The sequence below is a fragment of the Pan troglodytes genome, chromosome 2 (assembly GCF_028858775.2).
Source record: "Pan troglodytes isolate AG18354 chromosome 2, NHGRI_mPanTro3-v2.0_pri, whole genome shotgun sequence".
NCBI classification, from domain to species: domain Eukaryota; kingdom Metazoa; phylum Chordata; class Mammalia; order Primates; family Hominidae; genus Pan; species Pan troglodytes.
This window is the reverse complement of record NC_086015.1, coordinates 199,547,993-199,570,385: the sequence shown is the minus strand read 5'-3', so window position 1 is coordinate 199,570,385 and position 22,393 is coordinate 199,547,993. Positions and strand designations below refer to the sequence as shown.

Sequence of the window (22,393 nt, the reverse complement as noted above, 5' to 3'; positions counted from 1 at the left end):
TAAAAATGGGGCTAGGTGCGGTGGTTCACAGCTGGAATCCCAGCAGTTTGGGAGGCCGAGGCGAGTGGATCACCTGAGGTCAGGAGTTTGAGACCAGCCTGACCAACATGGTGAAACCCCGTCTCTACTAAAAATACAAAACTAGCCGGGCATGGTGGTGTGTGCCTGTAATCCCAGCTACTCAGGAGGCTGAGGCAGGAGAATTGCTTGAACCTGGAAGGCGGAGGTTGCAGTGAGCTGAGATCATGCCATTGCACTCCAGCCTGGGCGACAGTGAGACTCTGTCTCAAAGAAAAAAAAAAGGTTATAAAAATGGATGAGGCGAGGCCTAGTGGCTCACACTGGTAATCCCAGCACTTTGGAATGCCAAGGTGGAAGGATTGCTTGAGGCCAGAAATTCAAGACCAGCTTGGGCAACATAGCAAAGAGCCTGTCTCTACAAAAAGTAAAAAAAAAATTAACTGGGCCTGGTGGTGTGCGCCTGTAATCCTGGTTGACTTGGGAAGATTGCTTGAGCCCAGAACTTTGAGGCTGCAGTGAACTATGCTCCTGCTGCTATACTCCAGCCTGGGTGACAGAGAGAGACCTTGTCTCTAAAAAAAAAAAATTAGGAAAAGAGAAAGGATGGCATCTTGCAGGAGGGAGTGTAGTGTGGGAAATAGTAGACTCCAGGACACAATGCTGAAGGAACACCAACATCCGGGGGACTGCAAAGAAGAAAGTGCAGAGAAGACTCAGGAAAAACCAAAGATGTAGGAGGAAAACCAGGAGAGTATCATGGCACTTAAAGCATCAGGAGTGGCCACGTGTGGTGGCTCATGCCTGTAATCCCAGCACTTTGGGAGGTTGAGGCAGGTGGATCACACGAGATCAGGAGTTTGAGACCAGCCTGGCCAATATGGTGAAACCCTGTCTCCACTAAAAATACAAAAAATGAGCCGGGCATGGTGGTGGGCACCTGTAATCCCAGCTACTCGGGAGGCTGAGGCAGGCGAATCGCTGGAACCCGGGAGTCAGAGGTTGCAGTGAGCCAAGATCGTGCCACTGCACTCCAGCCTGGGCAAGAGAGTGTGACTCTGTCTCAAAAAAAAAAAAAAAAAAGTGAAAAATTATTTTGTAAATGGAATAGTCTCTAATTAGTCCTTTGTTTAGCTAACACAATTAGCTTCAAGATGGCTCTCTTCTGTCCCTGTGGTGCTTCAGAATCTTAGAGTTGATAAAATTCACATCCATGCAGGACTTTAAGTGCCCCAAGGTACTTTGGGTTTATCCACTCACCTTGTCAGGTGGATAAGTCAGATGGGGGTTGGAGGCCAGGCAGATAAGCAACTGGTCTCCAAGGCTGGGATTGTCCTGCTATGCCCCACCTTATGCTCCCTGAGGCTCTGAGCTGAGTTTCAGGCCTCTGCCATGTCCCCACTCTTCCATGACCCAGCTCCACAGTTTCCCAAGGATACAGTGAAGCCAGCTGGCACCTAATGTTCAGGCAGGAGGGGAACAAGTACCCCAAGCCCCATCACAGCCAAGAAAAGAGGCACAGTGGCCAGGCCACAATCTGGAGCGGATGAGGGGGCCAGCTCCACCCATCCCAGTGGGATGGCTGGCCCTGCAGCTCCAGAGAGGGTCCATTGGCCCACACAGGCACTGTCCACATGCTCCTCTCAGGGACTGGCTTGTTGGAGGGCTTGTTGCCAATGTTCTTATACGTGGTAGATACTCAGTAAATGTTTGCTGGCGTGGAAACATTTACATGTTGCGGTGACCTGCCAGTTTAGCCCACATGCCTGGCCTTCCGCCCTCCCCAGGGCAGCTGTGCCTCAGCCCCTTGTGGTAGAGATGATCCCCAGACCAGGTGGTGACTGGCCCTGCTAGGTTGGGCTGTTGTGTCCTCTGGCTATGGCTTGATCAGGCTGGCGTGCAGCCAGGCGAGGACTTGGCGGGCTGGGCTGCCCATAGCCTAATCTGTTTTTAGTCTCCTGTTTTCCAGAATGTCATGTAAGTGTAATCACAATATGTAACCTTTTGAGTCTGGCTTCTTGCTCTTAAACTATTGTGTTTGAGATTCATTCATGTTGTCATGGTTAGTAGTTCCTTCCTATTTATTGGGGAATAGTATACCATTGTATGGTTATACTGTGGTTTGTTTACGCATTTTTCAAATGAAGGACACTTTCCAGTTTGGGGACATTATAAATAAAGCTGCCAAAAACAATCGTGTACAAGTGTGTGAATATCTTTTGATAAATACCTAGGAGTGTGTTTATTGGATCATATAATAATAGTTATATTAACTTTCTAAGAAGCTGACAAATAATTTGTGACTTTCTGGTATAGTGACTTTCCAAAGTCACTTTGGAAAGTATAGTGGCTTTGAGAGGCTGATGCGGGAGGATTGCTTTAGGCCAGGAATTTGATGCCAACCTGGACAACAAAGAGAGACCCCCACATCTGTATTAAAAAATAGTAATAAAAGAGAGTCCCAGTTGTTCTGCATTCTTTCCATCATTTGGTATTTTTAGTTGTCTTTTTTTTTTTTCTTTTGAGACAAGATCTCATTCTCTTGCCCCTGGTGGAGTGCAGCCATGTTATCATAGCTCACTGCAGCCTCAAGCTCCTGGGGTCAATAATCCTCCTGCCTCAGCCTCCTGAGTAGCTGGGACTACAGGCACACACCACCGTGCCCAGCTAATTTTTAATTTTCTGTATAGATGAGGTCTCCCTGTGCTGCCCAGGTTGGTCTCAAACTCCTGCCTTGGTCTCCCACAGTGCTGGGGTTACAGGTGTGAGCCTCCACGCCTGGGCTTTTTTGTTTTTTGTTTTTGAGATGGAGTCTCATCCTGTCACCCAGGCTGGAGTGCAGTGGTGTGATCTTGATTTATTGCAGCCTCTGTCTCCTGGGTTCAAGCGATTCTCCTGCCTCACCCTCCCAAGTAGCTGGGACTACAGGCGTGCACCACCTTGCCTGGATAATTTTTGTATTTTTACTAGAGACTAGGGTTTTACCACGTTGGCCAGTCTGGTCTTGAACTCCTGGCCTCAAGTGATCTGCCCGCCTCAACCTCCCAAAGTGTTGGGATTACAGGCGTGAGCTACCGCGCCTGGCCATTTTTTTTTTTTAAAGCCATTTCAATAAGTGTGTAATGGTATGTCATTGTGGTCTTAATTTGCATTTTTCAGGTGACTAATGATTTGGGGCATTTTTCATGTAATAACTTACCATCTATAAATCTTTTTTTTTTGGTTTGAGATGGAGTCTCGCTTTGTTGCCAGGGTGGAGTGCAGTGGTGCGATCTTGGCTCACTGCAACCTCCACCTCCCAGTTTCAAGCTGTTCTCCTGCCTCAGCCTCCCAAGTAGCTGGGACTACAGGCGCCTGCCACCACACCCAGCTAATTTTTTGTATTTTTACTAGAGACGGGGGAGGGGGGTTGGTTTCACCATGTTGGCCAGGATGGTCTCAATCTCCTGACCTTGTAATCCACCTGCCTCAGCCTCCCAAAGTGCTGGGATTATGGGCATGAGCCACCACACCCGGCCACTATCCATAAATCTTTCAAGCCCCAACTTTTAATTATGAGATTCAACAGACATAAAATTACTCTCTCAAATTGCTGTAAACGTTTCTGAATGCTTCCACTGGAATTTGTATTTTTATCTTGTCACAGACTAGTAAGAGATAGCTGGTCTAAGGACTAAGTACTGGCCTAGGTGATGGCAGAACAGGGCCTGGAACTCTGGCATCTTGGCTCCTGGGCGCATGTATTTCCCACCATTAGCACTACTTCCCGCACCATTGGTTCCTTTTGTGAACTAATGAATGTTTGCCTTATCCATCCCCTAACTTAGTAATTCGATTTCTCTGTACTCAGTTTTTTCTGGTATGCATTTAAAAATGTTTTCAATATTTGAAAGCTTAAAAACTCCAGGATTAGAGACTGAGGTTAAAATTTCAGCTTATTTCTCACAACTGTCATCCACTCCCATATCCTTTGCAAATAGTTTAGCTTACTTTGGTATCATTGCTGGGGAAAATGTGGAACCGAAAAGTAACCTCTTGTCCCTATCATTTCTATAGAGGGATGATGATGATTGTTTTTAAAAGTCTCTGTGACTGCTATACTTTGGTTTCTGGATGGTAGTGAAGAGATGATCACTGTCCGTCTTTTGGCACTGAGAGTAGTGTAGACAATATGCATTAGAGTATAAACTAGGAGATAGCAGCATGAAAATGGCCATCATAAGTTGTGTGCCACAGCTGGGTTAAGGAAGGCCGTTTGGTGCCATTCAGTAGCAAGTGTAAAACAGATGGAGAGAAGGACAGATAAAGGATGTTTTAGAAGGGGGTTCATGTGGTGAGAAACAAAGTAGGACTCCTGTCACGGAGTATAGATGACTGGATTAGATTAAGCCACCCTGCTGCTGCCTACAATATCGGAGCCTCAAAATAAGTCCGTTTTTTAATTTAATTTAATTTTTTTTTTTTTTGAGATGGAGTCTCGCTCTGTCACCCAGGCTGGAGTGCAATGGCGCAATCTTGGCTCACTGCAACCTCCACCTCCTGGGGTCAAACGATTCTCCTGCCTCAGACTCCTCAGTAGCTGGGATTACAGGCACGCATCACCATGCCTGGCTAATTTTGTTTGTACTTACAGTAGAGACGGGGTTTCGCGGTGTTAGCTGGTTTCAAACTTCTGACTTCAGGTGATCCACCCACCTTGGCCTCCCAAAGTGCTGGGATTACAGATGTGAGACACTGCACCCGGTCCCAAAAAGCCCATTTTTAACAAGTTTGCAAATAGTTTAAATCGTAAACTTGTCAAACTTGTTTTATTAGCCCCCCCTTAAAAAAAAAGGCATGTTCTTCTAACTGTAGTAAGATAGAAGTCCAAATTCTTTACAGCTGATCCATCAGAAATTGTTAAGTCCCTCTTGGGTGTATAGGTAAAATGTGGGTAAAATGTGTACCTTCACTAAACTTGTTTATCACTGTTCCTTCACTTACATCATTTAGCCCTCTTTACTTTTCCTCTTCCCTTTCAGTTAACCTTCACTTCTTCGTATTCCTCTGTGTAGCTCAGTGGTAGTGTTATTGGCAATTACAGTAGGACTGTTCTATCCATTCCAGAAGTTTAACACTTTTAGTTGCCTTTGACTGCTGACAAATTACCGCAAATTGAGTTGGTTTAACACACATTTATTCTGTGATGGTTCTGGAGGCCGGAAGTCTGAAATGAAGGTTCGAGTAGTCTTTTGGAGGACGTTTTTCAGTCCACCACATCACCCCTGGCCTCTCTCCATGAAACGCCAGTAGTATCCCCGACTCCCCAGGCATGAAACACCAAAAATGGTCTCTCATGTTACTGAATGCCTCTAGTGCTTCGACACAAAGAACCACTGGAACCTTTAATTATCTTTCAGTTAGCTCCTGTTTCTAAAATGATTCACTAAGTGATACGCTAAGAACAACTGATGATACGGGAACAGATGGCTTAGCTTGGCTTTGTTTAAGAAAGTGGATGGTATACTTTGCTTCATGGGCTTCTTTCTAGCACTGCCTTTGTTCAGACTTAACCAAGATTTAGCATGTGCTTCCTTTTAAAAAATCTGCATGTGTAGTGGTACTTTCTTTGGAACGCTCTTGCAGTTCACTATCCTGACAGACTCCAAAGATGGAAGTCATCCTGTCACATTGTTTGTTTATTTATTTATTTATTTATTTAATTTATTTAGAGACAGGGTCTTGCTCTGTTGCCCAGGCAACAGAGTGCAGTGCAGTGGCGTGATCTTGGCTCACTGCAACCTACGCCTTCTGGGTTCAAGTGATTCTTCCACCTCGGCCTCCCTAGTAGCTGGGACGTCCCTAGTAGGTGGACGCCCGCCACCAGGCCCAGCTAATTTTGGTTATTTTTAGTAGAGATGGGGTTTCACCATGTGGGCCAGGCTGGTCTCCAACTCCTGGCCTCAAGTGATCCACCCACATCGGCCTCCCAAAGTGCTGGGATTACAGGCGTGAGCCACCGCACTCGACCTCAGATTGTTACCAGTGGTATGGTAGCACCATCTCAGGAATATGCTCCCTAAAGGTTAGGTTCTCGCATTAAATGATTGTGTGAAGATTGTAGGTAGGATGGTAAAATAGTCTTTCCCTATCCTCTAACTCTGGACCCTGAGTGTTGACATCATCTGCCCCAAAATATTACAGTTGTTACTTCCGTTACTATAGTTTTATTTGTTGTGTCGTAATGTCATTCTCTGTAGAATCTTCTGTTTTAATGTTTAGCTCTATAGACCTGTGAATCTTTAGAAATTCTAGAATACATACTGTACTTGTATTTAGTTTTCTACTGCCTCCCTATCACCTCTCAGTGCTTCTCAGTCACACTGGAGTGCTGTTATAGATGTCTTTGAAGCAGATCCCTTTCATGTATCGTGTTGTTCTCTATGCATACCATTCACTTTTTTCTAGTGTAATAGGTTTTTGCTGTCTTCATTGTACTGCTTTTAAAAAAATGAGTGTTTAACTTGAATGAGACACATGTTCATAGCATCAGATGAGTGAGAAAAAGAAAACTGAGATGTCTTTCTCTGCCTGTTTACTGTCAAAAATGTATTTCTCCATAAGCTATATATATTCACACTTTATACTTCCATGTCATTTACGTATAGAGTACTGTAAACTTGGGACTGTCTGTCCGTCCTTCCGTCATTCCTTCCTTCTCTCCTTCTCTCCTTCCCTCCCTCCCTCCCTCCCTCCCTCCCTCCTTCCTTCTTTTCTTTCTTTCTTTCTTTCAATGGAGTCTTGCTGTCGCCCAGGCTGGAGTGCAGTGGCGTGATCTCGGCCCACAGCAACCTCTGCCTCCTGGGTTCCAGCGATTCTCCCACCCCAGCCTCCCGAGTAGCTGGGATTACAGGCTCCCACCATCACGCCCAGCTAATTTTGTATTTTTAGTAGAGACAGGGTTTCACATGTTGGTCAGGATGGTCTTGAATTCCTGACTTCAAGTGAACCACTGTGCCTGGCCAGTCTTTATTAATAGCTAACTGCTAATTAAGAGGTATCCCAAGTTCTTTAATGTGAATTTTCTTTTCTTTTTTTTTTTTAGAGACAGGATTTTGCTCTGTCACCCAGGTTGGAGTGGTATGATCATAGCTCACAGCAGCCTCAAAACTCCTGGACTTAAGCAATCCTTCCACCTCAGCCTCCTGAGTAGCTGGGACTACAGGCATGTGCCACCACGCCTGGCTAATCTTTTTTGTAGAGATGGGTTTTTTTTTTTGCTTTGTTTTGTTTTTTACCATTTTGCCCAGACTGGTCTCAAACTTGTGAGCTCAAGCAGTCCGTCTGCCTCGGCCTTCCAAAGTGTTGGGATTACAGTGTGAGCCACCACGCCCAGCTGAATTCTCTTAATTCATGGTAGCACTTCATGAAGTTGATAAATCCCCATTTTATAACTGAGGAAACTGATGCCTAGAGAAATTAGTATCTTACTCAGAGTCACACTAGTGAATGACAGAAGTAGAAGTCGAACCCAGGTTTAGCTGAGTAGTTTCCAGGCTCTTATTAAATCATATCTTCTGTACTCCTTAGCATGAGTACAGAAGGGAATTTGAAGAATATTTTCTCTTTGTTACTGGGCATAAGACAGGGCGGAGGCAAAGGTTTTTGTACATTTATTTATTTATTTGATTGATTTATTTAGTTTTCGAGATGGGGTCTCGCTCTGTCTCCCAGGCTGGAGTGCAGTCGCGCGATCTCGGCTCACTGCAAGCTCCGCTCCCGGGTTCACGCCATTCTCCTGCCTCAGCCTCCCCAGCAGCTGGGACTACAAGCGCCCGCCACCACGTCCGGCTAATTTTTTGTATTTTTAGTAGAGACGGGGTTTCACCGTGTTAGCCAAGATGGTCTCGATCTCCTGACCTTGTGATCCGCCCGCCTCAGCCCCCCAAAGTTCTGGGATTACAGGCGTGAGCCGCCGCGCCTGTCTGTACATTTATTTTAACTTCTTGCTGTGTCTGTGGCTCCAGGTGTTCAGTGTCTTTTCATGCCCTAAGTTGCCCTCACGTGGTACTGCAGGCCTTTCTTACCTCTCCCCAAAAAGGCACTTGTGACACTAAAGCTACTTACATCCCTCTTCTTCTAAATCAACACCCTTTTCCTCTGTATATCGACTCTAAATATATTGTTACTAGCTTTTAAGAGAAGGCAATATGATTGAATTAATTTATGTTATGAAATGATTGATACATCCTTAACTCTAGTAAGTCTTCATATTTTTAAATAGAATGTTTGTTTACCCGAATTAATCTCTGAATTGGAAGTATTTTAGGTAGCATAATAACGTGGAAAAAAAATATGCAGTTAGGAAAAGACTTGGGCTAGGCAGACTAAAATGTTGACAGGCCTGCTTGCTTGAGGATTGACTTCACAAGTTCTGATTCTCATCAGAACCCACAAATTCTCTAAATGGTTCCCCTGGCAGTGGCATTGGAGTTCTGGTAGATGAAGGGTGGTAGAAAGGGTGGCAACAATATTTGTATGCAGTGGCATTTTTAAGTTGAATTTCCTTTTTCCTTTTTTTTTTTATTTTTGAGACAGAGTCTAGCTCAGTCGCCCAGGCAGGAGTGCAGTGGCGCGATTTCAGCTCACTGCAACCTCTGCCTCCTGGGTTCAAGTAATTCTCCCACCTCAGCCTCCCGAGTAGCTGGGATTACACGCACCCACCATCGTGCCCGGGTAATTTTTGTAGAGATGGAGTTCCACCATGTTGGCCAGGCTGGTCTTGAACTCCTGGCCTCAGGTGATCCGCCCCCCGCTCAGCCTCCCACAGTGCTGGGATTACAGGCGTGAGCCACCGCACCCGGTGTAAGTTGAATTTCCTATGACCAGATAAGTTTGTGAATGAAAGTAGCCAGCATTGGTTGCTGTTATGGCAGAAGTGAGTTTCACTTCACCATCAACATGTTCTTTCTGCTTTTTTTGTGGTGCTGTAATGCGGTGTGAGCACTTAGACAAGAGCCAAAATAGTGTGAACTTGGCCACTTAATTCTCTGAAAAGAAAGTTTGGTCCATACATTGAGAAGCTAGTTTTAGGGTTCATTGGGACGCAGATGTTAACAGATTGTGCATCTCTGCTAGAACAAGCAGCCGAAAGTAGTCTTCCTGTAAGAAACCTTTAATTTTTAGCTGCTGTCTAAATTAAAATGGTAGAGCACAGTAGTCACTGAACTTTTTTTTTTTTTTTGAGATGAAGTCTTGCTCTGTCACCAGGCTGGAGTGCAGTGGCACAATCTTGGCTCACTGCAACCTTTGACTCCCTGGTTCAAGCGATTTTCCTACCTCAGCCTCCCGAGTAGCTGGGATTACAGGCACGCGCCACCATGCCCAGCTGATTTTTTAATTTTTTATTTTTTAGTAGAGACGGGATTTCACCATGTTGGCCAGGATGGTCTTGAGCTCCTGACCTCGTGACCACCTGTCTCGGCCTCCGAAAGTGCTGGGATTACAGGTGTGAGCCACCGCACCCAGCCTGCTGAACTTGTATAGTCTAGCATTCAAGAAGTATGATAATATGGCTGGGTGCGGTGGCTCACGCCTGTAATCCCAGCACTTTGGGAGGCTGAGGCAGGCGGATCACAAGGTCAGGAGATTGAGACCATCCTAGCCAACATGGTGAAATCCCGTCTCTACTAAAAATACAAAAATTAGCTGGGAGTGGTGGCGTGCGCCTATAGTCCCAGCTACTCGGGAGGCTGAGGCGGGAGAATCACTTGAACCCAGGAGGTGGAGGTTGCAGGGAGCCAAGATTCGCACCACTGCTTTTCAGCCTGGCAACAGAATGAGACTCTGTCTCAAAAAAAAAAAAAAAAAGAAGTATGATAATACAACACAATGTAACTGGAGGCAATGTACAAATATTAGGGAAACACTGAAACAAAGCCTCAGGTTTTATGAGTAAGAATATGGTAGCATATGTGTCTTGAAATTGTTTATCAAATTTGTGCTGTTTTTGCCCCAAGAATTTGTATTTAGTTACATAAGGTTGGCTGTGGGGATATTAGAACTTTTCCTTTCCTTCAAAAAGTTGCATTTGTGTTTTTGTTTTGATATTTCATTTTTTAAAGTGTTTTCTGATGGTTAGAATGTTAAATTTGTATATACTACAACTTAACTTTTGGTTCAGCTCCACTGAGAACTTAGGAAGAATGTAACTGGGATGAGAAAAGTGAGATCTGCGCTAGTTGAGTGAGCTTTTAAAGTCTGAGAGACAGAGCAGCTAGCAGAGACAAGGGTAAAGATTATGACTCAATGGGAAAGTATATATTTGTTCCTGCTTCAGAGTGAGGAGGCAGGGGAAATGTTCAGAATGTAACAGAAAGGTGGGTGTTTGGTTTGTTGTCCTAACCACTATCCAAATCATGCAAAGATAGGGTTTTATAAAGTCCTACCAAGGGAACTGCCTAGATGATGCCGGTAGGTCCATGTGGCTGAAGGGAATGGTACAGAGGTGAGATGAGAGTAGAGGGATATAACATGGGAGGGGTAAGGAACAAATCTTGTATGCAGCTTGAGAGGGATTAAAACTTTTTCAATCAGCAATACAGAACTGTTGAAATAGGAAGACAGACAATTGAACTTACATTATTTTGCTGTGTTGAAGGTACATCTGGCCCTCCATATCCATGGGTTCTGTATTGGTGAATTTAGCCTGCGTATTGAAAATATTCAGGGAAAAGGCCGGGTGCAGTGGCGTATGCCTGTAAATAATCTCAGCACTTTGGGAGGCCAAGGCAGGCGGATCACCTGAGGTCAGGAGTTCAAGACCAGCCTGGCCAACATGGTGAAACCCTGTCTCTACTAAACATACAAAAATTAGCCAGGTATGGTGGTGGCAACAGAACAGCTACCTGGGAGGCTGAGGCAGGAGAATCACTTGAACCTGGGATGCAGAGGTTGCAGTGAGCGGAGATCGTACCACTGCACTCCAGCAAAAAAGAAACAAAATATTCAGGGAAAAAGAAAACATTGTTCCATCTCTACTGAACACGTAGAGACTTTTCTGTTTGTCATTATTCTCTATAGTATAACAACTGTTTACGTTGTATTAGGTACAATGTAATAGCATTTACATTGTATTAGGTGCTATAAGTAATCTAGAGATGATTTAAAGTATAGATTGTTTGCAAATACTGTACCATTTTATATGAAGAACTTGAGCATTCTCAAATTTTAGTATCCTTGGACGGTCATGGAACCAGTGCCCCATGGATACTGGAGGGATGACTCTATATCAAAGGGGGCCATGAGGTGTGAGATACAGTAATTCATGTGAGAGATGTTGAGGGCTTGAACTAAGACTGTAGCAGTGGACATAGAAAAGGTTGGTTAGGAGTGGTATTAACTAGAAGGAACTGTAGCTCTCTTTGGTTAACTGATGGGATGTTCACTCGGGGGAGAAAGAAGGGTCTAAGAATGTTTCTCACATTTGAGTAATGTATGAAGCTCTTTTAAAGGAAAAACCTCCCTGGTCCTGTGTAACTTAAATTACCATATATACCTAGATAAAAGGCAGACCCCAAATGAAAGGCGATTTTCTCTAAATTTCCCAAAAAGGGTGTTTGTTTTTTCAATTTTTAAAATTGTATTAACATGTATATAACAAAATTTATCATTTTAACCTTTTTTTTGAGACAGAGTTTCGCTCTTGTTGCCCAGGCTGAAGTGCAATGGAGCAACCTCGGCTCACTGCAACCTCTGCCTCCTGGGTTCAATCGGTTCTCCTCCCTCAGCCTGCCCAGTAGCTGGGATTATGGGTGCCCACCACCACACCTGGCTAATTTTTGTATTTTTAGTGGAGACGGGGTTTCACCATGTTGGCCAGGCTGGTCTCTAACTGACCTCAAGTGATCCGCCCACGTCGGCCTCCCAAAGTGCTCAATTACAGCCGTGAGCCACCGTGCTTGGCCCATTTTAACCATTTTTCAGGGTACAGTTCAGTGGTATTAAATACATTAATAATGTGTAACCATTACCACCGTCCCTCTCTATAACTCTTTGTTTTGTAAAACTGAAACTCTATACCCATTAAACAAGAACTCCCTGTTCCTCATTCTACCTTCCTCCAGCCCCTGGCAACCGTCATTCTACTTTCTGACTCGATTTTTAGTGCTCTAAATGTCTCACATAAGTAGAATCATATGGCGTTTGTAATTTTGTGACTGGCTTATTTCACTTAGCATAATGTCCTCAAGGTTCATTCATGTCCGAATTTCCTTCTTTTTCAAGGCTCCATGAGATTCCATTGTATGAATATACTACTTTTGTTTATCCATTCATGTGTTGATGTATACTTGGGTGGCTTTCATGTTTTACCTACTGTGAATAATGCTGTTATGAAAGTGGGCATATAAATATATTTTTGAGACCCTGCTTTCAGTTCTCTGGGTATATCTCCAGAAGTGAAATTACTGGATCATATTCTGTTGTTAGCTTTTTGAGGAATCTCCATAGTTTTCCACCCTAGTTGTACCATTTTATATTCCCATCAAGAGTGCATAGTGGTTCCAGTTTCTCCACATGCTCACCCACACTTGTTATTTTTTGTTTTTTAATAGTAGCCTTTTTAATGGGTATAAGCTGGTACTAAAAAAAACAGTTGACTGTCAACTATGTGCGTTTCTAGAGATTTAAGTGAAATGATCAGGTGCTTTCTTTGGTAATATTTATTGATTTAACATTATTACACACGTTGTATATTCATGCTTTTTTTCTTTTTTCTTTTTTTTTTTTTTTTTGAGACAAAGTCTCGCTCTGTCACCCAAACTGGAGTGCAGTGGTGTGATCTCAGCTCACTGTAACCTCCGCCTCCTGGATTCAAGCAATTTTCCTGCCTCAGCCTCCCTAATAGCTGGGAGCTATTAGGCACCCGCCACCACGCCTGGCTGATTTTGTATTTTTAGTAGAAGATGGGGTTTCACCCTGTTGGCCAGGCTGGTCTCGAACTCCTGAGCTCAAATGATCCACCTACTTCAGCCTCCCAAAGTGCCAGGTTTACAGGCATGAGCTACCGCACCTGGCCGGCCGCCTTTTTTCAGTCATATTTTATGAAATGAGTTTATTCGGTTGTTTTCATTTGCACCTTAAATATATATCTTTATCAGCTATCAGAAAAGGCTATAGCTACTCCATGTCATCTGCTAGTTTGTTTGTTTTTTGAGACGAAGTCTCACTCTTGTGCCCCAGGCTGGAGTGCAATGGCACGATCTTGGCTCACTGCAACCTCCGCCTCCCAGGTTAAGCGATTCTCCTGTCTCAGCCTCCCGAGTAGCTGGGATTACAGGCGCCTGCCACCACGTCCGGCTAATTTTCATATTTTTAATAGAGAAGGGGTTTCACCATGTTGGTCAGGTGGTCTCGAACTCCTGACCTCAGGTGATCTGCCTGCCTTGGTCTCTCAAAGTGCTGGGATTACAGATGTGAGCCACTGTGCTCGGCCATCTGCTAGTTTTTTGAAGCCTGTTATTTTCACTTCTCTTTAAATTTATCTTAAATCCATGAATCCAGCGTATCCATTTGCTATTTATTTCCACAACATAACTGTACTGCTTTATAAATTAATTTTAAAACATATGTATATGCACAGAGTACAAAATTAAATTGTTATAAAAGGGTTGCCAGTGGTTTTGACTAAGGCCTACTCCCTCTCTCTAGTATGTAGCTAATGAGTTAAAGTACTGTGAGATATCACTAAGTTTATCAGACATTGATCACATGCAAGCAAAGTGTGATGCCAGGTGCTGGGAGATACCAAGGCAAGAAAACCAGTTCCTCTGTTCAAGAACCTTCTATTCTTTTGGGGGAGCCAGAAAAGGAACCAGCATTTACTAGTAGTGTATCCATGGATATAATAGAACATTATCACAGGGATGGGAACGGGCAGGTAGGCTAGTGCACAGATCAACAAAGTAACATTTCTGTTGATTTCAGCATGCATGAACTAGATGAGGGACGATGGGGAGGATAAGGGCATTCTAAGCATGTAATTTAGTTTGACTATAGTAAACTGTGTAGGATGAGGAAGAAGAAAGGCAAAGCCAGAGAAATAAGCTGAGGCCTGATCACAAAGGGCTTTCCAGATCATAAAGACTTGAATTTATACTGCAGGCATCAGAAGAAAGCCATTAAGGGATTTTTTTTTTTTTTTTTTTGAGATGGAGTCTTGCTCCGTTGCCCAGGCTGGAGTGCAGTGGTGTAATCTCAGCTCACTGCAACCTCCACCTCCCAGGTTCAAGAGATTCTCCTGCCTCAGCCTCCTGAGTAGCTGGGATTACAGGTGTGTGCTAACATGCCTGGCTAATGTTTGTATTTTTAGTAGAGATGGGGTTTCACCATCTTGGCCAGGCTGGTCTTGAACTCCTAACCTCATGATCCGCCCACCTTGGCCTCCCAAAGTGCTGGGATTATAGGCGTGAGCCTCCGTGCCCGGCTGCCATGAAGTGATTTTAAACAGAGGGATGATATAATGAGACTTATATTTTGGAACATACCCTCTGCAGCAAGGTGGAAAATGGAATAATGATCAGTTAGTAGCCTATTGAAGTAATTGAGGTAAGTATTAAGGATTTGCCTTAGAGACAGTAGTACAGAAGAGAAAACAAATGAGAGACATTAAGAGTAGAGTTAGCACTTCCATTTCTTGCAGTAAGGGTAATGTAGAGTGATAACATGAATAACCCTGCTGCTGAGAAAAAAAGTGCTGAAGAATGTATGTATTTAAAAAACATTTTTTAGGCCAAGTGTGGTGGCTCACTCCTGTAATCCCTGCACTTTGGGAGGCCAAGGCGGGTGGATCACCTGAGGTCAGGAGGGCAAGACCAGCCTGGCCAACATGGTGAAACCCTGTCTTTACTAAAAATAGAAAAATTAGCCCGGTGTGGTGGCAGGCGCCTGTAATCCCAGCCACTTGGGAGGCTGAGACAGGAGAATCGCTTGAACCCTGAAGTGGAGGTTGTAGTGAGCCAAGATCGCACCATTGCACTCCAGCCTGGGTGATGAGAGTGAAACTCCGTCTCAAAAAAAAAAAAAAAAGTTTCTTTTAAAATACATTATTGGTTAGCACCAGGCTAAAAATGAAGAATGCAGAAATTAGCTACCTTTAAAGCAGGTCTGGTGGAATCTGTCCACACTGGATGGCTTTGAACTTCCCTTTTGGTAGACTCATGGGTCACAGGAAAGAAAGCTTGGGGCCTTAGCAAGGAAAGGGGCCTGAAAGAAGGCTCCTCCCCTTCATAAAGCAGAGAGTAGGATGCTTCTACCTTGGCAGTGGGGAGGGGATGTATGGAGATGAACATCTTCACAGAGAATTTATAACAAAGATTGTTACAGTCACATTTCCCATGTGGTCTTGAAAAACCTCCAAGTCAGAAGTGTATTTAAAGTGGTCTCAGTTTGGTAGTCCCTGTGGGTGCCTTGCAAAGTCTGTCAAATCATATCCTCTTAGGAGGAAATGTACCTTCAACCCAGGCTTCAGAATTCTGTAGATTAAAATTTCAAGGCACATGACATCACAGTAAAAAAAATCACAAATCACACAAAAACTGTGGCACAGTGAGCAAGTCCAGCAGAAACAAGAAACAGTGACCTATAGAAACTGTAGAAAATTTATTTTTTCCCTTAGTGATTAGTGATTCCAATAAGTTGGGTTAATATGTTTGAAGAAATGAAAGATTGGGATAGTAGGAATTAAGGATCTCCAAAACATGATCAAGCAGATGAGGACGTAAACAAAAACAGAACTTCTAGTTATAAAAAATTAGCTGAAATCAAAAGCTCAGTGAGCAAGTGAAGAAACAGATTGGCACAGCTAAAGGGAGAATGTGTGAACTGGAAGATAGCATTGAAGAGATTACCCACAATGCACCATAGAGAGCTCAAAGAGACAATATGCATATGAAAGAAAGGTTGAGACATAAAGGTTAGAGTGAAGAGTTGTAACATACATCTAATTGGAGTTACAGAGGAAATAAGTATGAATGGAGGGGGTGAGACAACGATCAAATATAAATCACTGGGAATTTTTCAGAATTGATAAAAGATAATCTTCAAGTGGTAGAAGTCCATTGAATCCCAAAGAGGTTAAATAAAATCACCCTGACAAATCAGAGTGAAATTGCAGAAGGCTAAAGACAGAGGGTCTTAAAAGCAACTAGAAACAACAGATTGCTATAAAAACATTTTTCTTTAGTCTGGCAACTGATTTCCCAGCAGCAACAACAGAAGCCAGAGGACATTGGAATGCTGTCTTCAATATTCTGAGAGAAAATAGCTGTCAGCTTTGAAATGGAATACCCAGTAAAACTGTCAGGAATGACAGCGAAATAAAGACATTTGCAGGCAAAAACTTAAGAGCATTTACCACCAAGAGAAGGAGATTCTAAGGGACATAATTCAGATAGAAGAAAAATCATCCCAAATGGAAAGCTTGAGGTGCTTTTTAGTGGCCAGAAAATGTTCAATTTACATTCTATCACTAGACATTTATGTTATTTCCAACTTTTCAATATAAACTGAAGCTATGCTGGACATGTGTATGAACATGTTTATGCCTATAGTATTTTATGTAGATTTTATTTTCTTTTGACTAGAAGCCCAAATTACTGAGTCGAAAAAGGAATGAGTATTTTTGTTTCTGGAATACATGTTGTAAAATTGTTGTCTTAAAGGACCTTACCAATTTACATTTCATTTAGCAGACTCTGTTAGCTTTACGTTATTTACAAATGAGACATTTGTAATAGGGACATTTTTAAATGATGAAGATTGACATTTCTTACCAGATTTTGACTTAGTTATGTCTTAGACAAAAAATGTTCCATCTCACTTCTTTGGCATTGGTATTAAAGATGCTTTTTTTTTTTTGAGACAGAGTCTCGCTCTGTTGCCCAGGCTGGAGTGCAGTGGCATGACCTCGGCTCATTGCAACCTCTGCCTCCTGGGTTCAAGCAGTTCTCCTATCTCAGCCTCCGAAGTAGCTGGGATTACAGGTGTGTACCACCATGCCTGGCAAATTTTTGTGTTTTTAGTAGAGACGGCATTTCACCACGTTGGTTAGGCTGGTCTCCAACTCCTGACCTCGTGATCTGCCCGCCTCAGCCTCCCAAGGTGTTGGGATTACAGGTGTGAGCCACTGCGCCCAGCCTGATGCTTTCTTTTTAACAGAAACAGAAATGCTAACTGAAATGTATTCTTTCTAACAAAGCATTTCTAACTTTCTAGAATGTAGTCTTTCATTTTTCTTTATCTTTTTTCAGCTTATTCCCAAATATATATTTTGGCCATTTAAATAAATGGCCAAAGAAATGGCCAAAAAATGCTTTATTTAGTTTTTGTTTTATTATGACGGATGATTACTCTTTAATGCTGCTAAATTCTTTTCTAGCTCTGTGTATTTCACTTCAAGAATGTGTACATTTTTTTCTAGCTCTGTGTATTTCACAAGAAAGTCATTCATTCTAAAAGGGAAAAATACTATTAATTTACTTGGGAATTCTAATATGAGCTGAAGAAAGAGGCTGTCTTTTTTTTTTTTTAACGTTTTTCCTGTCTTTTTACTGTTTCAGGTGCAAGTGAAAGTGTAGGAAAACATATGCTTGAAGCGTGCAACAATAATCTGGAAATGGCAGTCACTATGTTTTTGGATGGTGGAGGAATCGCTGAAGAGCCCAGTACCAGTTCAGCAAGTGTCTCTACTGTCAGACCACACACAGAGTATGAATTTATTATGTGTTGTCAGGAGCTATCCATTGCCTAAATTAAGTAGTTGCATTTTTATCAAAGCTAGGTCGATTCTCTGGTTTTGAAATAAATGAAAGGCTGAAAGCCTCTGAAAAAGTATGAAGTAGAAATTTTTGTAGTTACATACTTTAAATTCTTTAGAGTACTGTCTTGCTTATTTAATCCTCAAAGGAACCGTGTAGGCTCTGTGAAGTCGGGGAGATGGGGTTGGTTGGAGTGTGTGGTGGTGCTCTGCTAGGATTGGCCCGTGGCCAGCAGGGCCTGTGTGCCTCACGGCAGCAGCAAATAAACAAACACCTTATTGGATGGCATTATCAACATTTTACCAATAAGGAAGCAGAGGCATAGCCATTTCCCCAAGCTACACAGCAATTAAGTAGCAGTAGAGCCCAGTAAAGTTCAGATTTCCCAATTGTAGGTTTTTCTGCATTGTCACAGAAATGTTTTGAGTTGCTATGAAAAATGCTTGAAGCTAGGCTGGGCGTGGTGGCTCATGCCTGTAATCCCGGCACTTTGGGAGGCCGAGGTGGGCTGATCACGAGGTCAGGAGGTCGAGACCAGCTTGACCAACATGGTAAAACCGTGTCTCTACTAAAAAAAAAAATACAAAAATTAGCCAGGCGTGGTGGCATGCGCCTGTAATCCCAGCTACTCGGGAGGCTGAGGCACAAGAATTGCTTGAGCCCAGGAGGCAGAGGTTGCAGTGACCAGAGATCGTGCCACTACACTCCAGCCTGGGTGACAGAGCAAGACTCTGTCTCAAAAAAATAATAAAAATATCGTGTAGAGTTTTTTCTGTTAATGTTGGCCATGTATTTCGCTCCCAATATAGCTCAAACTCTTAACAGAAATCAGTATGAAAACCTTAATATTTAAAAAAAAGGTCCAGGCATGGTGGCTCATGCCTGTAATTCTAGTACTTTGGGAGGCCAAGGCAGGAGGATGGCTTGAGCCCAAGAGTTTGAGACCAGCTTGGGCAATATAGCAAAACCCTGTCTCTACAAAAAATACAAAAATTAGCCGGGTGTGGTGGTACGCGACTGTAGTACCAGCTACTTGGGAGGCTGAGATGGGAGGATCACATGAGCCTGGGAGGTTGAGGTTGCAGTGAGCCATGATTGTGCCACTGCACTCCAACCTGGATGACACAGAGTGAGGCCTCCTGTCTCAAAACAAAAAACAAAAAACAAAACCAAAAAACCACCTAATACAGAAACTTGAATAGCAAATATTCATAGTTGTTTTGGGAGAGCATATTTATCCTCATTGTATAAAACATGTTTTCTCAATTGTGTTGAAAAATAGTTTTGATAAATGAATATCTTTTCCTAATGAATTGCCCTATATATAACTTGGCTTAGATAGTTTGTATTGCTAATTGATTAACATTTGATAATGGCTCCTAATTCCTAAAGTATGATTTTCTTTATTCACTTTTTTCTGTTCCATCCTTCCATTCTTGGTAGCTGACAGTCTTGGTACAGATACCCTCAGATAACGTAGTAATCAAGTCTTTTCGTGTAAGGACAACTGTACTACTTAATCCACCCCTCTAATTGATGCATTTCATCAGATTAAAGTTTGTTCATAGAACAACTGAGTTGTCTGAGATTGAGACAATTATATATAGATATATACATATATATATACACACACACACACTGTAAAGCGAGGTATAACAATAATGGAAAGTTTTGTTTAAGTTTTGTTTGTTTTCTTTCTTTCTTTTTTTTTCTTTTCTTTTTTTTTTTTTTGAGACAGAGTCTCTCTGTGTCGCCAGGCTGGAGTGCAGAGGTGTGATCTCGGCTTGCTGCAGCCTCTGCCTCCTGGGTTCAAGTGGATTATCCTGCCTCAGCCTCCTAAGTAGCTGGGACTGCTGGTACACTCCACCACGCCCGGCTAATTTTCTTATTTTTAGTAGACATGGGGTTGCACCACGTTGACCAGGATGGTCCCGATTTCCTGACCTCGTGATCCACCTACCTCGGCCTCCCAAAGTGCTGGGATTACAGGCGTGAGCCACTGTGTGCACCAGTTTTCTTAAGATAATTAACTCTTTTTTTAAAAACACAGTCTTGCTCTGTAACTCAGACTGGAATGTAGGGGTGTGATCTCTGCTTACTGCTCTCAACTCACTGCAACCTCCTCCTCTAGGGTTCAAGCAACCTCGGCGCCTCAAGTAGCTGGGACTATAGGCGCATGCCACCACACTTGACTAATTTTTGTATTTTTTGTAAAGATGGGGTTTTGCCTTGTTGCCCAGGCTGGTCTTGAACTCCTGAGCTCAAGCGATCCAACTGCCTTGGCCTCTCAAAATGCTAGGATTGCAGGTGTGAGCCACCATGCCTGGCTGGCCTATTTCCTTTTGATAAAAGGATTGACAGAGCTTACTCTTATAGATGTGTCATCTGTTTCTTCAGATTATTGAAATTTTGTGTGTGAGCAGTAGGAAAGGGTACTTAACATAATTTTGAATTATCCTTTTGTCACTTGGTTTATTGGAAATTTCTTTAACTGGTTGTTCTTTGATTACAGGATGTAATTATTGACAAATGAGTATTCCTACTTCATTTCATAAAGGATGTTTTGGAGTTCCAACGCTTAAATGTCAAAAACAAGATCTTTAGTTAATACTGTTCAGAACACCTGAATGAAAACCATTGGCCGGGCGCGCTGGCTCACGCCTGTAATCCCAGCACTTTGGGAGGCCGAGGCGGGCGGATCACGAGGTCAGGAGATTGAGACCATCCTGGCTAACGCGGTGAAACCCCATCTCCACTAAAAATACAAAAAATTAGCCTGGCGTGGTGGCGGGCGCCTGTAGTCCCAGCTCCTTGGGAGGCTGAGTCAGGAGAATGGTGTGAACCTGGGAGGCGGAGCTTGCAGTGAGCCGAGATCACACCACTGCACTCCAGCCTGGGCCACAGAGTGAGACTCCGTCTCAAAAAAAAAAAACCATTAGGGCTAACATAAATTTATATGGAATTTACATGCTTATATAATAATACTTATAAGCAGGAAGATAATGAATTAGGAAGTTACTATTTGCTGTGAACATTAATCAGCAAAGTTCAATATTTGAGTTACAACTGTAAAACAAAGTAATTTTTTTTTTCTTTTTCTTTTTTTTTAGAGATGGAGTCTTACTATGTTGCCAAGGTTGGTCTCCAGCTCCTGGGCTCAAGTGAGCCTCCTGCCTCCTCTCCCAAAGTACTGGGATTACAGGCATGAGCCACCATGCCCAACCTAAAATAAACTAATCTTTAAAGGCACACACCATTTTTACAGTATATCTAAATGAGTTTTTTCTTATTGGAAGAGATGGATTATCAGTAAACCCTATGAATGTAAACTTTGAAGAAAATAGGCTTTTAAAAGATGAGTAATTACTTTTTTTGTTCTGTATATTAGGATCTTTTTAGTAAATAATCCAAGATCATACCTGTTAGCCTCTTTCATAATTAGCATGAAATTCACTGCCTTTTAAAGTTTATTTTAATATGTCTTTGTGATTTAATTATTCTTTGATATAGTAGTAATGTGATATTGCTTCTATTAAGCCTATATTTTTCTGTTCATTTCTGCCTGACTTTTTGGGGGAAAATTTTTTTCTTTTTTTCTGACAGAATTTAAGGTAGGAAACTTGAGAGGGAAGGGGAAATTGTTTTTATTTCCAAACCATTTGAGCTATATATGCCAGGTACTCTTTTCCACTTGAGCTTTATGTGGAAACTATCTAAAACTCATTTATCAGCCGGATGCAGTAGCTCATGCCTGTAATCCTAGCACTTTGGAAGGCTGAGGTGGGTGGATTGCTTGAGCTCAAGAGTTCGAGACCAGCCTGGCCAACATGGCGCGACCCTGTCACTACTAAAAATATGAAAACAAATTAGCCAGGTGTGATGGTGTATGCCTGTAGTCCCAGCTGCTAGGGAGGCTGAGGCACTAGATTCGCTTTAACTCGGGAGGTGGAGGTTGCAGTGAGCCAAGATCGTGTCGGTCCACTCCAGCCTGGACGACAGAGTGAGACACTGTCTCCACCGCCCCCCCAAAAAAATAGCAACACAAAAACTTATTATTACTGTGCTTCTAAAAGTCACTATGTTAATTTGAATATATTCACAGTATTTACAGAAAGCAAACAGGTAGCAGAAAACAGTTTTCATTTTTTATTTTCCCATTTTTTTTTAATAGAGAAGAAGTTCGTGCCCCAATTCCTCAAAAGCAGGAAATACTGGTGGAACCAGAACCATTATTTGGTGGTAAGTTCACTTTTTTCCCTTAGCCTTATTTGATTTTGTTCTTTAGGATTTTAATGAAACCATCAAAAGATGTGAAGGCTTGCTAGGAGACTGTTAGAAGTGTAGTGTCATTTCTTATTTTTTCTATAGTCCTGTACAGAAAGTTGCACAGTTGACTCACAAAGAGTGAAGCAGATGTTAAAAATTGATATTTGTTGGAAAATGCCAAAAGGAGGGACGTTAGCAAAAAGAATTGCTGCCTTGTAATGGGAATGAATAATGAAAAGATTCTGATTATTTTTATTTTCTGGATACCTACTTGACTGCCATATCCTTACTCTCTAGATATGCCTTACCTTCTC

At 42.6% G+C, this 22,393-nt stretch overlaps 1 protein-coding gene across 3 annotated transcripts in view; it reads left to right on the top strand.

Annotated features, from left to right (window-relative positions):
- UBXN7 (UBX domain protein 7) overlaps positions 1–22,393 on the top strand; it is a 79,185-nt gene that overhangs the window by 7,489 nt on the left and 49,303 nt on the right. For all 3 annotated transcript variants that reach the window (XM_063805257.1, XM_054680292.2, NM_001280321.1), the window contains 2 exon segments: positions 17,616–17,763; positions 21,985–22,052. In XM_063805257.1, coding sequence (XP_063661327.1) covers positions 17,616–17,763; positions 21,985–22,052 — 216 coding nt within the window.